We start from the raw sequence: 13,728 nt of genomic DNA, 5'->3' as shown, positions 1-13,728 counted from the left end.
ATTATGTTTCACTTTCATCATAACAATTTGAGCCAAAGAACCTTCTGGTTCTTTCAGTTTTTACAGTTTCATCATGACAGTAGAAGCTATTGAGTGGGGTCAGTCACAAAGAGCTAATTCATTGTACTGAAACAATTCCTCTTAGGAGCCTGTGGATGTGATGCTTACTTTTAAAACTGACCTCTTAAAACTTAAAATACTTCAGGCACCTTCTCCATCCATTCTCATCCCCACAAACTGAAGGCAGATTTACTCTGAGAATGGTTGTTTAGAGGAAATGATTTTGAATTCAGTGCTTCAATTGAATTAGGAAAGGAAAGGAACATTCCAAGGCCGGAGCGCTTGGAAGCACCTGCTTAAAACAAATTATGGTGTGTTCTTAGCCAATAATTTAAGGTGGTGGTGGTGGGAAGATGAGTGGCAGAGCCTGAGAAACACATAGTTGAACCCCAAATTTAATTGCATTAAAGATAAGCAGGGTAGATGGCTAGGATTTAGGAATGAACACATGCATATACTTTCATTCTTTTAAATGCAAATCTAGACAGGTCTTTGTTCAAAAGATGGAGAAGATGTGTAGGTGTATTGTATATATGTACTGGCGCTGCAGGATAAGCACTGGGCAGCAAGGTCAATTTGAGCCACAAGGTAAGCAGTTCAAACCCACCAGCCACTCTTTGGAAACCTTATACAGGGTCACTATGAGTCGGAATTGACTTGATGGCAGTTAACAACAACATTGGCCAGTAGGTTGAAAACCTTGTGACTATAAAGCTATGATTTATAATCAATGTAGGATGATGCCAAGGGAAGTTTACTTAATTAATCCTGGGCTTGTTCCTCAATTGCCAAATGTGATTTAAATCCAGGATCTCTTGATAAGATCAGGGATTGGGACAACTGTCTCTCCTAGGTGCTTTATAGAAGGAATGGAGGCATTCCTCCATGGACTCCTATGACAAACCTCACTGGAAACTTCCCATCCAATTACACAGTATGGAGTTTGCAGCAGGCTATGAGCTTCAGGAAAGAGTCAACTAGGAAGTCTTCACTTCCAATGCAGGTGATAGAACGTATTGAAAGTTCCTTAGCAATGGCTCACTGGCTATTGCTACATCATGCTTTCCAGACTGGTATGAAATAGTTAAACTTTGGAGCTCTGGTAGCGTAGTGGTTACGAATCGGGCTGCTAACCTCAAGTTCGGCAGTTGGAAACTACCAGCTGTTCCGTGGGAGAAAGATAAGGCTTTCTGCTCCCGTAAAGATTTGCAGCCTTGGAAACCCTGTGCAGGGTCACTATGAGTCGGAACCGACTCCACAGTACTTAACAACAACAACAAGTGTAACACTGGAGTTAATGGTGCAAACAAATCTGTCTTATGCCAACCTTTCCTCTTTCTCTTTACTCTTGCATTAATTTCTATTATTTTTGAAGCTGATTTCCCTATTTTAAACTTAATAAAACATTAATGTTTTCCTGTCTTCACTAAACTAAGGCTCACCTTGCAAGGTGCCAAAGTAGAAATGTATTCCAATTAGTGGGATTTTAAACTAAATAGATGAGAAATAGCATGGATATGCTTAAAACATCCCAAATAAGCTCTTTTATAATTTTCATCTTTTAACTTACTAATGAAATGCTGATGTGGCGCTGCAGGTTAATGCGCTAGACTGTAAGGTGGGTTTGAACCACAAGGTCAATGGTTCAAGCTCACCAACTGCTTCTCGGAAACCCTAAACAGGGTCATGATGAGTCGAAACCAATTCCACGACACTTAACAACAACAAAAACAAAATTGCAACCAATATTTTCATGGGAAGTTTCTTTACTTTCAAAGAGAGAGAGAAACATTTAACACAACTATCAAAGATAAATATAAAGGAAAGTCCACTAATGGAATTGTCCCTCCAAATCCAAAAAAACATTATCTGCTTCCTTCTTGTAATTTCAGCTTTAAACAATGCTAGACAATGACACAGAAGCCAGACTTCCCTTTAGAGCACAGCACAGTGGGTGGAATTTGTCATTTGCTTTTTATTCCTAAAAGGTCTTCAGGAAATCTGGAATAAAATATTTCTGTTTTCTAATGGTTTTCTTCCCACCTTCAAATTGCTTATGGCATCCTGAGTGTTTTTATAATGTTCAGTTCTAAAGAGTATTCTCAGAAAATTTAAGCATGTCTAGAGGCTGACACAGTGGGAATACTCTGTAGAATTATGAGTACTTGCATTGAAAAATATTAGAGATGAAAATGGCCTTTTCTTCAACCTAGAACTTATTGAGATAGTGTTTAAATAACCTAATTAGGTACAGGAAGTTCACTGTGGTTTGCATGGAAGGCAATGAGTGGGGAAACAAGACTATATCTTATGGCATGGGATGCTCTAGAAAGCTTCACCAAATCCTCTGTTTCAAGAGTTACTGATCATTCCAAGAAAGTGATCATGGTGGTGGTGGTGGTTGGTCATCATTGATAGTGATGGTGTGTGTATGATGAGGGGCAAGTTATCATGGAAATCTACAGCTATTCATACCCCCCTGAGTTATAATGCATGTTGCATAATTGGCATTTAGCAGATATGTATCAATCTGTTCTAACTAATCAATCAATTGCTACAGAGTTGACTCTGACCCATGGTGGCTTATGTGTTTCAGAGTAGAGCTGTGTTTCATCAGGTTTTCAGTGGCTGGTTTTTGGGAAGTAGATCACCAGGATTTTCTTCCCAGGTACCTCTGGGTGACTGGAACTTCTCACCTTTAGGAAAGCAGCTGAGCAGTATAGTAAATTTGTGCCATCCAGAGACTCTGCAGTCTGTTCAGTGCCCCATATATTCAGAGCATTGGTAGAGTTCATGAAAATAGCAGTCCTGGGTTAGACTAATTCCTATTTGAATGTACAAATTAAGATTTGTTTAATTCTAGCTCCAGTTATGTTAATAGCAATACATTAGGAAAGTTTCAAGGGCCTGAAAGACAATACTTCAATTTCGTTGTTGTCAACGGTCTCCTCAGATATTAATAAAAGTGACAAGCAGACACATTTTCTGACAGTGTGTCCCATGACAGTTTCCCTTATTATGAGTAATATTTCCACTTGATTTCAGTTAAAAGAAAAGCAAATGAAATCTCCTGTGATTTTTCTCCTCTGCTTTCATGTGTGAATGTGTGTACATGCATGAGAGCACACACACATGCACACACAAACACACACACACACTTCCTTGGTCAACACCTGTATAAGTAAAAAGTATAATTTGAATCCGTGGCACAAAAATCAATTATGGTACAATTCTCAGCTGAATGCACAGCAGTAGCTTAACTGAGAAGAAACTTGAAGAAGGAAAAAAAAAAAAAGGCCTAGAAGACAAATAACCAGTTACATGCAAATACCAGATGTCTATAGATGGATAGTCCTTACAGATTGAAGATCATATATTTGCCATATAAGAACACAGGAAATCTCCCCAAAATTGAATGCATTTATGAGCCACCAACGTCAAAGACTTCCTTCAGATAATTATTAGGCAGTATAAATGAAGGCGAATAGACCATTTATCAATGCTGTTTGTTGGCGACAGAAGGCTGCGGAGCTGCCTGTGGGCACAGGGGCATTAACAGCCACAGTTGGGCTGTGGAGGAGGAGGGGTTTCCTTGAGTCTTGTGTTCTGCTTTGCGGCAGTGATGGCTGGGTCAGTCTCCAAACTCTCTGACATCTTGTCACAGATGATATCCACAAGACGCTCAAATGTCTGCTTGACATTAATGTTATCCTTGGCACTTGTTTCAAAGAACTCAAACCCTGGAAGAAACATACAGAAACAAAACTTGGTTATTACACACTTCTGCCGAAATTAAATGAGACTTTATGGGTTTTGATGGTGACAGTAGATGGTGGGATAGTGGGAAGGGGTAGGTAAGAAATGAAAGGCAGGCATGATTGAGTGCTATGGTCTTGCTTCCCTTTGACTATAAACAATAGAGTTATAAAGTAGAATTGGTGATGTTCAAACTTTATTTTTCTCCACTGATTCATTATGCTACCAGCATGTCCGAATAGGTTAATGATTCCTTTGCAAGTGATGGCAACATTAAGAACCCCAACACTGGGTCTGTCTTTACCATCCCTCAACACCAAAACCCACCAAGTAGCTTCTTGTAATCTTTTCTAACACTGGTGTAGCTGGCATTTTCTTCGTTCTCCATTCCCAGATTCTACCCAAATTATTTTCTTTCTTTCTTTTTTATCAACTTGAGATCTAGAAAACTACATGTGTGTATGAGAAAGTTTCGAAAAGTTTGTGGAAAAGCGGAATTAAAATGAAATTTTCCTTAAAATTTTGAGGCCCCTTAGTGGTTTTGCTGTAAAGGGGACTAACAAACTCCAGTAGAATCCAGCTTTAACTGTTTCAAGGTATGCCTGTTGCTGACCAGCGAATGGTTTCAAATTGAGTTATTAGTTTATGTGGCGCTGTGGGCTAATGCGTCAGACTGCAAAGTCTTTTGAACTGCAAAGTCGGCAGTTCAAGTTCACCAGTCGCTCCTCCAAAACCCTATATAGGGTCTCTATGGGTCGGAACCGACTCGATGGCACTAAACAACAACAACAACACAAGACAGGAGAGGAGTTAAGTACACCATTAGTAGTCAAAAGGTAGGAAATCCTATGGCGCAATTCTACTATGCACACATGAATTGTAATTAGAAGGAAATCAACTAGGTGGCAAGTGGTTTAAAACAAGACACAAGGTGGCGATAGAGAGTCATAGGCTTTCTATTAGGTGTGCTTCTTCCTCCACTAGGATATTTTGAACACTTCATATACCAGCGCTTCATATACTGTTGCACCTGTCTAGTGGTGCTGATTCTTTTCAATAGCTCCTGTTATCTATCAGCAGCACTACTTTACAGACACTTGGGAAGAGACACTTGATAAATTTCAAATGAGCTTCCAGAATTGTAAGAAGGTAGAAAATGCAGCGACAGTTTCCCACTGCTATTGGTGCATCACTGTACCTGGGTAGATGCGGCTCTATGCTGCTCTGAACACAATCTTATCACTCTATTGTTTGCATTCACATTCCACTGGCTGAGCTTGCTAGTCAGTTGCCATGACAACCTCCCCACTAGACAGGCCAGAGATTGCTCTTGTTCATTCAGGGGCTGTTGATTTAGGATGTGTTAGGCAGAATACAGAAATGCTTTTCTAATCCATTCTGAATTTTACAGTCTATAAATCCTTCTGGTTGCATCTGGCCCTATCTCAAAGGAGCCATATGGACTCAGAGAGATTAAATCATGTGATTTCATCCTAGCTCCTCAGGCCAGAGGAGAAAGAATGGAAGAATATTTTGCATCCATGTCAAAACACATCCAGTAACCCAGAGATACTTATTTTCTTAAATCGTATTGAAGGTTGGACTACAAAGAGCAGTACTCTTTGGCTACAATTTCTAATTTAGTTATGATACTATCTGGTGGGATGGCTACATCTGAGTTTGCATTTCATCAACAACTATGCATTCTAGTGTTCAAGTCCAAGTGTATAATTGCAGGATTTGAGTTGAAGAAGCATCAGGAGAGCCAAGTTCTATAAAATACTGATGGATATTGCAATCCAGCTTTGGCATGTATTTTTCTTCCATTTGTCTCCCTGAACAATGGTTTTGTGGCTCTCTTACATTTTGCATTTCTGCCATCATTTGGTATTAACAGAATTCTTTTATCCAATGTTTGTACAGCCCATAGGGTGAGATCATCCAGTTCTTACCGATTTGGTCCACATTTTATTTTAAGGAAGACAAGTATGGGTCTAGAAATATCCTTGATGTTAAGCTGTTTAAACTGTTTGCATCCTTGAGGGAAATTTCTCCATAGGATGAACACTGGACTGTGAACCACAAGGTTGGCATTTCAAACCCACAAGCCACTCTGAGGGAGAACAATGAATTTAAATTTTTCTCCCAAAGAGAAACCCTATTCATAGTTGCTAGGAGTCTAGACTGATTCCACAGCATTTAACAGCAACAATGGGTAACCATTTTATGTCACAAGGTCCTAAAAACCCACCAAAAAAGACTCTGAATGAGACTTCTTTCAGAAATGAAAAACAAACAAACACCTCAGAATTTGACACAAAGGTTTCACTTACAGGTTCAATTCTTTGATCTCTTCTGTTAACATTTCTTTTTATTAGTCTGATTTGGGAAGCTAATGAACTTGAAGGAGATTGAAAAGCAAAAAGGTAGTACTCCACATAAGCCCCATGATGCTCGTGAACAAGTAGAGGTCAGTAAAGTGATCTTCAGTCCTGTTGTCATGCTCTGAGCTCTTCAACATGAACCTGTCACCCAAAGAAGGCATGGCTACTAAGGAGGAGTGTCCCCAGAAGAGAAAACCATGCTTTAAGAGCACTCCGCCTATCCAGTGTGCTTGGAGAGGGACATGCTATAATATGGTGGGAGGAACAGATTATCAGTTAGAAGACTGGAGATCTAGATACACTATCAGCACTTGCTAGCTTTCAATCATGGGCAAGTCAATGTCTTGTATCTTCACTTTTCTTATTTATGACATATCTCTTATCTTACAGGGCTATTATGGGACTCAAATGAGAAAATATATGTAACAATGCCAGGCAAATGGGGAAATGCTATGACAGCACCAATAATAATAATAAATGAACATATATTGCCACCATTTGTCTGTCAGTTTGTCATACTGATGCTGGAAACTATGCCACTAATATTTTAAATACCAGCAGGGTCACCCATAATAGATAGGTTTCAGCAGAGCTTCCAGAAAAAGGTAGACTAGGAAGAAGGACCTGGCTATACAATTTATAAAAATATTGGGGGGGGAGCATTAAAATTTAATGAATAGAAAGAAAACATTGGAGATATAGTGTTAGAAGATGAGCCCCTCAGGTTTGAGGATACTCATGTACAACTGGGGAAGAACTGTCTCTTCAAAGTAGAGTTGACCTTAAGAAGGTTGATGGAGCAAAGCTTTTGGAATCTACATTTGCTGCTGGCATGATTCAGAATGAGAAGAAACAGCTGTAAACATCCATTAATAATTATAATGTGGAATACATTAATTATGAATCCAGGAAAATTGAAAGTCATAAAAAATGAAGTGGAACACATAAAGTTCAGCATCCTAAGTATTAGTGAGCTGAAGTGGACTGGTATTGACCATTCAGAATCGGAAAAACATATGGGTTACTAAGTTAGGCATGACAAATTGAAGAGGAATGGTGTCACATTCATCCTCAAAACCAACATTTTGAAATATATCCCGAAGTACAATGTTGTCAGTGATAGGATAATATCTGTGTGCCTAAAAAGAAAGAATGCAGTTCTGGTGTGATACTGTAGGATAAGCACTAGACTGCTAACCTCAAGGTCTGCAGTTCAAACCTACCAGTTGCTCTTCAGAAACCATACACAAGGTCACTATGAGTTGGAACAGACTTGATGGTACTTCACAACAAAAAAAGGAAAAGACCAGTTACTATGACTACTATTCAAATGTATGCACCTATCAATGATGTCAAAGATGAAGAAATTGGAGGTTTTTGTGTAATTTTGCAGTCCGGAATTGATTAAATATTCAATAAAGAAACACTGATAATTCCTGGTGATTGGCATATGGAAGCTGGAAATGAGGAAGGATCAATAGTTGGAAAGTATGTCCTTGGTGATAGAAATGATGGCAAATATTGCATGACAGAATACTGAAAAACCTTGTATAGGGTTTCTGAGGCTGTAGATCTTGACGGTAGCAGAAAGCCTCATCTTTCTCCCATAGAATGGCTGGTAGTTTCGAACTACTGGCCATGAGGTTAACAGACTGACTTGTAACTACTACGCTACAAAAGCTCCTTGATCAACCACTTACTGGTGGCAAATATTGTTTTTGACAACATAAACAGTGACTGTATGCCTGAAGAAGTCTTGGTGTGACACTGTAGGATAAACACTGGACTGCTAACCTCAAGGGTGGCAATTCAAATCTACCAGTCATTCCTGGTAAACATTAAACATGCTGCTGTGAGTTGGAACTGATTTAATGGCACTTAAGTGCCTATGAGACAATTGAAAAAATATCATGGCATGGGTCAGGTGCACCTTATTCCTCAAACTGTCATCTTTGCTCTTGAATACTTTCAAGAGGTCTTTTGTGGCAGATTTGCCTACTACCTTATGTCACTTGATTTCTTGACTGCTGCTTCCATGAGTGTTGATTATGTATACAAGCAAAATGAAGTATTTGAAAATTTCAATCTTTATTTATCATTATATTACTTATTGGTCCAATTGTGATTGATTTTCATTTTCTTTATATTGAGATGCAGTCCATACCAATGGTTGTAGTATTTGATCTTTGTCAAGTATTGTGAATTATCTTTGATGCCAGCAAGCAAGGTTGTGCCATGTTCATATTACAGGTTGTTAATGAGTCTTTCTTGAACTTGATGCCACATTCTTCTTCGTAACAGTTCCTTGGATTACTTGCTCATCATAAAGACTAAGTAGTATGGTGAAAGGATACAAACCTTTCCTGATTTTAAATTATTTAGCATCCCTCCTGGTGTGCTGCTGTAGGATGAACATTGGACTATGAACCATGAGGTCAGCAGTTCAAACCCACCAGCTGCTCTTTAGAAACCCTATACAAGAAACTATGAATCAGAACCAACTCAACAACACATAAAAACAACATTCTGTTCTAAGTACATGTCCTCAAGAGCACAACTATGTGTTCTAGAATACCCATTCTTTGCCATGTTAGCTATAGTTTGCCATGATCCACATAGTCAAATGCCTTTGCATAGTCAGTAAAGCACAAGAAAATATCTTTTGTAATATTTTCTGCTTTCAGCCAAGATACATCTGATGTCAGCAATGATATCCCAGGTTTCACGTCCTCGTCTGAATCCAACTTGAATTTCTGGCAGCTCCCTGTTGATGTACTGCAACTGTTTTTGAATTATCTTCAGTAAAAATTTACTTGCATGTGATATTAATGATACTAATTGATGATTTCTGCATTCACTTGGCCACTTTTCTTTGCGATGGGCACAAATATGGATCTTTTCCAATGGTTTGGCCATGTAGCTGTTTTACAAATTTCTTGGCATAGGTGAGTGAACAATTCTAATACTGTTGAAACATTTCCATTTGTATTCCATCAAATCCTGAAGTCTTGCTTTTTACCAATACCTTTGGTATGGCTTGGACATTTTCAATACCTTTGGTTCTTGATCATATGCTACATCTTGAAATGGGTGAACACTGACCAATTCATTTTAATATAGTGTATTCCTTCCACCTTATTTTGATGCCTTCTGCATCATGAATCTTTTTGCCGAAAGAATCCTTCATTATTGCAACCTGAAAGCTTGGCTTTTTTTTTTTTTTTCCCTTCAGTTTTTCAGCTTGAAATACTGACCATGTTCTTCCCTTTTGGTTTTATAATTCCAGGTCTTAGCATGTTTCATTATAATCTTCCTCTTTGAATAAAGAATGGTGCTGTGGCTTAGTGTGCTATGGGTTAGTGTGCTGTGGGGTAGTGTGCAAAGCTGATTTGAAATGCAAGCTTGGTGGTTCAAGCTCACCAGCTGCTCCTCTGAAACCCAATGCAGAGTCACTATGTGTCGGGGCCAACTCTATGGCACTCAATAACCACAATAAAGTGACTGCCCACAACTTGTCTGTCAGTTTTTGGACTCTGGTGGCTTGCATGTTGCTATGATGCTGGAAGATATGCCACCAGTATATTGAATATCAGCAGGTTACACAAGATGGACAGGTTTCAGCAGAGACAGACTGCAACAGACTAGTAAGAAGAAGAGGCAGACTATTTCCGAAGGTTAAGCCACTGGAAAACTTATTAATAACAATGGGACATTGTCAAATATAATACTGGAAGATGAGCCACTCAGGTTGGAAAGCACTCAAAATGTTACTAATGAAGAGTTGCCTCCTCAAAGTAAAGTTGATGATAATGACAGGAACAGAGCAAAGCTTTTGGGACCTTCATATGCTAATGGAGCACAACTCAAAATGTGAAGAAATAAATGCAAACATCCATTAATAATAAAACTTGGAATGTAAAGCTGAACAAGAACACAAAAAGATTGATATCTTAGACATTAGAGAACTGAAGTGGTCTGGTATTGGCCATTTTGAATCTGACAATCATAGGGTTTACAATACTGGGAGTATCAAGTTAAAAAGGAATGGCATCTCATCCATCACCAAAAAGAACATTTTAGATCTATTTTGAAGTACAATGCTGTCTGTGATAGAATATCCATACACCTATAAGGCATCAAGATTGGAGGAAGACTTATTAAAACCTGTGATATGCAGGTGATACAACCTTGCTTGCTGAAAGTGAAGAGGGCTTATTTACTGATGAAGATCAAAGACCATAGCCTTTGGTATGAATTGCATCTCAATGTAAAAAAAATAAAAATCCTCACCACTGTACCAATAAATAACGTTCTTATCAATGGAGAAAAGATTGAAGTTGTCAAAGACCTCATTTTTCTTGGGTCAACCATCAACACTCATGGAAGCAGCAGCCAAAAAATCAAACGATGTATTGCATTAGGCAAATCTGCTGCACAAGACATTTTTTATGTGTTGAAGAGCAAAGATGACAGCTTGAGGACTAAGGTATGCCTGACCCAAGCTATGATATTTTTAATAACCTCATATGCATGCAAAAGTTGGACAGTGACTAAGGAAGACCACAGAAGAATTGATGCTTTTGAGTTATGGTGTTAGAGGAGAATATTGAAAGTACCTTGGGTTGCCAAAAGAACCAACAGATATGTGTTGGAAGAAGTAGAGCCAGAGTGCTCCTTGGAGCCCAGGATGGCCAGACTTCATCTTTCATACTTCAGACATATTGTCAGTAGGGACCACTCACTGGAAAGGGATATCATGTTTGGTAAAGTGGAGGAAGGTCAGAAAAAAAGAGGAAGACCTCCAGCAAAATGGATTGGCAAAGTGGCAGCATTAATGGGCTCAAGCATGTTAGCAATTCTGAGGATGCTTCAGGACCAGGTAGTGTTTCATTCTGTTATGCACAGGGTCTCTATGAGTCAGCACCAACTTGATGGGGCCTAACAACAACAACAGGAAACCAGTGAATACCACTATTATTCAAATTCATGCCCCAACCGCTAAAGCCAGTGATGATGAAATTGAAGACTTTTACCAATTTCTTCAGTTTGAAGTTGATAAAACATGCAATCAAGATGTATTGATAATTACTGATTAATGAAATATGAAGGTTAGAAACAAACAGGAAGGGCCAGTAGCTGGAAATATGGCCTTGGTGATAGAAATGATGCTGGGATTCACATGATAGAATTTTGGAAGACCAATGACTTCTTCATTGCAAATAACTTTTTTTTTTTTTTTTATGTTTTATTGTGAATTATGTGATAGTTTACAAGGGAGAACATTAGTTTTACATTCATGCTATCATATATCGTTTCATTGTCATGGTTACAATCCCCTCCATGCCTCATCAACCAACCAAAAGGTATACACTACAAGCCTGCACCCTGGTCCTCAGCATACAGCTCCTCTCCCTCTCTGGATCTAAAGTCCTCAGCTGCTCCATTTCTCCACATCATCATCTCTGCCTCAGTCTCTAGTGTCACTGCTTCTCTGGGTAGGGTCCCGTTCACCGCTCTTCTCCACTGATGGTCCCAGGGACCTCTGCTCCTAGACTGAAATGTTAATCACGCCCCTCCTTGTTATAAAATGTCTACCTTTACATTTCCAACCCTCAGAATCAGTCCTGATAACAGTTATTCACTATTGTATCACAAGAGACCTATCTGCATTTCATTTCATTGGCCCCACCCAGACAGATTGGATACTACTCACTGGAGATTCTACCTTTCCCCATGCCCTCTGGATCTAGTTTCCCCCTTGAAAGCTTGTAAGCCAGTCACTTCTTGCCTTTGTAGCCCCCGCCCCATTTTGGGTAACCAATGTCCAAGTTGACCATCCCTGTCCACTCTATGTGTGGAAGGGGTGGGAATGATCCTTGCTGTAAGAATTTGTTTCCTCTTTTGAGCTACTGCATCCATAGGTGTAGGTCAAGTTCATCAGCAAATAACTTTTTTAAATAACAAGAGATCACTATACACATGGACGTCACCAGATTGAATATATAGGAATCAAATTGTCTACATTTGTGGGAAGAAATGGTGGACAAGCTCCATATCATCTGTCAAAATAAGGCCAGGGGAAGACAATGGAACAGACCATCAATTGCTCATATGCAAGTTCAGGCTAAAGCTGAAGAAAAGTAAAACAAGTCTGCAGAGCCAAAATATGATCTTTAACATATCCCACCTGAATTCAGAGACTAACTCAAGAACAGATTTGATACCTTAGACACTAATGACTGAAGACCAGAATTGCTGTGGGATGGCATCAAGAACAACATATAGGAAGAAGCAAAAAGTCATTAAAAAGGAAAGAAAGAAAAGGCCAAAATGTTGTCAGAAGTTGTTGTTAGGTGCTATCAAGTTGGTACTGACTCATAACAACCCTATGCACAACAGAATGAAACACAGCCTGGTACTGGGCCAACCTCACAAATGTTGCCAAACTTGAGCCCATCGATGTCAGAGGAGACTATGAAATTTGCTCTCCAGTGTACAGATGCTAAAGCAGGTGCAAGAAATGAGGTAATAAAAGAGCTGAACAGAAAAATGTAAAGGGCAGTTCAAGAAGACAAAGTCAAGTATTATAAAGAAAAGTGCAAAGACCAGGACTAAGAAAACAAAATGAGAAGACCATGGTCAGCATTTCTCAAACTGAGGGAACTGAAGAAAAATTTGAGACTCAGCTTGCAGTACTGAAGGATTCTATGGACACAACATTGAGTGATGCATAAAGCTTTAAAATATGATGGAAGTTATACACAAAATCACTGTATCAAAAATTAATTGTTGATGTTTATCCATTTCAAGAGGTCGTATACAATCAAGAGCTGATGATACTGAAGGAAGAAGTTCAAGTAACATTGAACATTTTGTATAAAACAACAACAAAAGATTCCAGGAATTGATGGAATACAAATTGATACCTTTCAACAAACTGATGCAACACTGGAAGCACTCACTCATCTATGCCAAGAAATTTGGAAGACAGCTACCTGGCTAACTGATTGGAAGATATCTATATTTGTGCCCATTCCACAGAAAGGTGACCCAATGGAATGCAGAAATAGTTGAACAATATCATTAATATCACATGCAAGCATAATTTTGCTACAGATCATTCAAAATTGTCTGCAATAGTATACTGACAAGGAACTGCCAGAAACTCAAGCCAGATTCAGAAGAAGATGTGGAAATAGTGATATCATTGATGATGTCAGATGGATCTTGGCTGAACGCAAAGAATACCGGAAAGATGTTTACCTGTGCATGCTGAGTACGCAAAGGCTTTTGACAGTGTGAATCATGACAAGCTATGGATAACATTACAAGAGTGGATATTCCAGAACTCTTGATTGTGCTCATGAGAAACCTGCATATAGACCAAATGGAAGTCATTCGAACAGAACAAGGGGACACTGAATGGTTTAAAATCAGGAAAGGTGTGTGTCAACGCTGTTTTCTTGTACCGAATTTATTCAGTCTCTATGCTGAGCAAATAATCTGAGAAACTGGATTATATGAAGAA

General features: G+C 38.9%; 1 protein-coding gene across 1 annotated transcript in view; it reads right to left on the bottom strand.

Annotated features, from left to right (window-relative positions):
• Positions 1 to 3,382: 3,382 nt before the first annotated feature.
• Positions 3,383 to 13,728, bottom strand: part of RAB3C (RAB3C, member RAS oncogene family) — a 492,549-nt gene continuing 482,203 nt past the window's right edge. The window contains exon 5 of the mRNA XM_006875342.1: positions 3,383 to 3,800. Coding sequence (XP_006875404.1) covers positions 3,613 to 3,800 — 188 coding nt within the window. The 3' untranslated portion in view covers positions 3,383 to 3,612. The remainder of the gene's footprint in view (positions 3,801 to 13,728) is intronic.

The sequence above is a fragment of the Chrysochloris asiatica genome, unplaced genomic scaffold (assembly GCF_000296735.1).
Source record: "Chrysochloris asiatica unplaced genomic scaffold, ChrAsi1.0 scaffold00320, whole genome shotgun sequence".
Classification (NCBI taxonomy): Eukaryota; Metazoa; Chordata; class Mammalia; order Afrosoricida; family Chrysochloridae; genus Chrysochloris; species Chrysochloris asiatica.
This window is presented reverse-complemented; position numbering and strand designations above follow the sequence as displayed.